Raw genomic sequence first — 3,331 nt, forward strand, 5'->3', positions numbered from 1 at the left:
GTCTCAGGTGAGTCTCAGGCAGCAGGTTGTTAGAAACCAGTTGAAACTGGATCTTCAGTGAAGTCAACAGTCAGTTGTTGTTGAATCAAAGCAGCTGCTGAACTTCCCTGATTTACATGTTTAGGATCAGACTACTTCCTGGATGAGATCAGCAGGAACATAACCAAATGAGTTTAAAAGCTGTATTCAAAGCTGTCCCTCTGCTGTTACCATGGTAACCAGTGACAGGTGAGGTCCAGGTGAGCAGCTGAGTGTTTCTCTGTTTTCTTCTTTCTCTGAGACTTGCATGTTTTTTCCACCTTTTTCTGGCCAGAATAAGATTATACCTAGGGTGAAGGCTTTAGTTTGTACATCATATTGTATATATGTGTTTATTTTGTTTATATGTTTTTTGAGCGGGACAAAATATTTTAGACTTTTGGTCTGATGAAGAAAACTTTGAAGTATTAGAAAATAACATTTTGACATTTCATGGACTGAATAATCAGCCAAATTCCTGTTAAACTGACAAATCATTCAGAGATGCATTGGAGTCCTAAATGCATTAAAGCCATTTAAGAACTGTTATATATTTTCTTTTTGAGTTTATATTGGCAGATAAGTTTTGGATGCTGCTTTAATAAAGAAATATTAAAAATGTGAAAAAAGGATCTAGAAGGTTAAATGGTTAACTGTTGCTTGCAGCAGATACACTTCCTTGTGAAAGGGGAGTGTACACAACTTAGAAGACAGCATTATTTATAATGGTACACCAAATATTTAGGGAAGCAAAAATATTGAAACAAATTCACCTAAAATAGATTAAAGTGAATAAAACCTAATATCTAGTTGTGAATAATTTGCTGCAACATCTGCATCAAGCCTGAGACGCACAGACATGAAATGGTTTGGGGTTCTTTACTGATTTTTTTTCTTCCAGGCTTTTAGTGTTTTTCAGTTGTTTGTTTTTTGGGGGTCCATCCATTCAGTCTCCCCTCTAGCAAGTAAAATGCAGCTCTGTAGGGTTGAAGTCTGGAGATGGACTGGGCCCGTCCAGAACCTTCCACTTGTCTTTTGCTCATGAATTTAATCTCCCAGTCGAGCCCGCCTGCAAAGGTTTTTTTTTTTACTGTTTCAGCTTTGCATTTGTACGGAAACTGTTTAAGGAGCCCATAAGGTATTTTTTTCAAACCTGATTCCATAGTGAAAAAAATCTTTGAACACCACCGTTGTGTTCTTGTGTGAACAGCCTAAACACAACCTTTTGAAAACAATGATGTCAACCTCCTGCATCACAGCACCACCTACAGGCCTGGTAGAGGTACTGCAGCAGTTTCAGTGGCTTTCTGTGTTGATGAGGCTTAAATTGTCAGACCAACTGTTTCTGTAGACTGTAGAAGGATCTTTAGCCTTTCCATCACTTTGGTAAAGGTTCTTCTTTGTCTCATTAAGTCCCAGAATTTTTAAGGTTTGTCTCTGTATTTTTGTCATACTCCAGTCTGGCCTTCCTGTTCTTGCTAATGAGTTGTTTACATCTTGTGGTGCAGTCTTCTGTAGACATTAGATAGTGATACTTTTACTCCTGCCCTCTGGAGGTAATTGTTGATGTCACAAACGATTGTTTTAGGCTTTTTCCTTGGTTTTCCTGTTTGTTGTCTGTCACTGAATAAACCAGTGGTTGCTCTGTTCTTCAGGATGTTCCAAATGGTTGGGCTGGCTATGGATAGTGCTCTGATGGATTTTCCTTGTTTTTTGCCCATAGTCAGGTCTCTGGTTTTTATGTTGGTTCCACCTCTGTGGATTATGAATTCTATCTTGCTGTTCTTTTAGCTGCTCCCTTCTTCAAGGGTCAACACAGTGAGCGAACTGAAGAAAGATTTGGCAACTGTTTTACACCAGATACCGTTTATGACGCAACCTGGGCTCAAACCTGCAGCCTCAAGATTACCAGACCACAACACTGACCGCTGACCTATCATACCACTGCAGCTCCATAATATATTCAGTTTGCACAGACAAAACCCAAATCTGAAGCTGAGAGGAGACATTCAGCACTATTTATTGTTTGCATATTCAGTGTAATCAGACACACCTGGGGAATAAAAAACACCTGTCAGTCACATGTTTCAAGACTAAAAACCTGGTGTTGTGCTATAAATAATTCTATCTTCTATGTTCTGTGTGATCCAGATGTAGACACCTGGAATACAATTAGAGATACAGTTAACAGGGAATGCGATTGATCAAGTTATTTCTGCAGCAGTTTCTTCATTCTTATTAAAATGAAAAATGTTCATAATTGATTTATTGCAGCAGTTTGCTTATTGATTAATATTGGGAAGCTTGTATATGTCACAGATTGTTTTGTAACATGAAGAATGACAGCAAAATACCATTTAAGAAGCTAAAAGTGGAAACATTTTACTTGGAAAGTGGCACAAACTTTGAAAATTGTGATTGATAATTCATTACTTACCTGAGTATGACAGCTTTGGATGTTAATTGATCTGTTGATCCAAGAGGAAGTTAAAGCTGAGATTTCAACAGAACCAGACCAAGATCTCCTCCTGAGTGTTTTAACTCTGTGAATCTTCCTGTCATCCCTCAGTGAACTCCCAGGATTCAGCCATTGAAGGTTATCTTGGAGAAGATATCACTCTGCCCTGCATCTATAGCAAACCTTTACCAAATGTATTTAATGTCCACTGGACAGACACGAGGAATGACCTCACTCTTCTGGACATCAAAAATAATAACTCAGATGTAAAGTCCCAGGACGAAAAGTACAAAGGTCGAGTGGAAAGCTTCCAGGAGAGCTTCAAGGACGGCAACTTCTCCATCATCTTGAAGAAACTGCGACAGGATGATGCTGACACTTATGAGTGTACCATCCCAGAAGTGTTTCTGAAGAAGAAGGTCACACTGAAGGTTTCAGATCAGTTAAATGACAACAGAGGTGAAATCACTCAAACATTCACACAGAGTTCATTATGTGATGATAAAAGCATTGGTAGTAGTGCTGGGCGATATGGAAAAAATCCTCTATCACGATATGGATAATTTTATATCATGATATACCCCAATTACGTACGTTGTCAGTTATTCTCTGAGAAATATGAAAAAATAATCTAATTTCTTACCCTTTTCAAGCTTTATTTCGAAATGACATTTAACTGAACTTTCACAAATGAGATCTGCTGCATTTTAGTGCAGTAATATATATGTACCTGTTAGACGTAACAGTATCAAATGACAACAGACTCCATTATCTTCGGCCGGCTATAGTTTCACTTTTCACAACTTTCCCGGCTCTTTTACAACTTGTTTGTTTGCACTTTTTGGATTGTTAAAT

General features: G+C 38.2%; 1 protein-coding gene across 6 annotated transcripts in view; it reads left to right on the forward strand.

Moving 5' to 3' along the window:
• The window catches only part of LOC108228561, a 31,255-nt gene that overhangs the window by 22,300 nt on the left and 5,624 nt on the right, over positions 1-3,331 (forward strand). For all 6 annotated transcript variants that reach the window (XR_005232865.1, XM_037974371.1, XM_037974368.1 and 3 more), the window contains exon 3: positions 2,588-2,935. Coding sequence is in view for 5 of the 6 variants with exons in the window: in XM_037974371.1 (XP_037830299.1) it covers positions 2,588-2,935 (348 nt within the window). In the remaining variant the exon portion in view is untranslated. The remainder of the gene's footprint in view (positions 1-2,587; positions 2,936-3,331) is intronic.

Source organism: Kryptolebias marmoratus, unplaced genomic scaffold (assembly GCF_001649575.2).
Source record: "Kryptolebias marmoratus isolate JLee-2015 unplaced genomic scaffold, ASM164957v2 Scaffold28, whole genome shotgun sequence".
Taxonomy (NCBI): domain Eukaryota; kingdom Metazoa; phylum Chordata; class Actinopteri; order Cyprinodontiformes; family Rivulidae; genus Kryptolebias; species Kryptolebias marmoratus.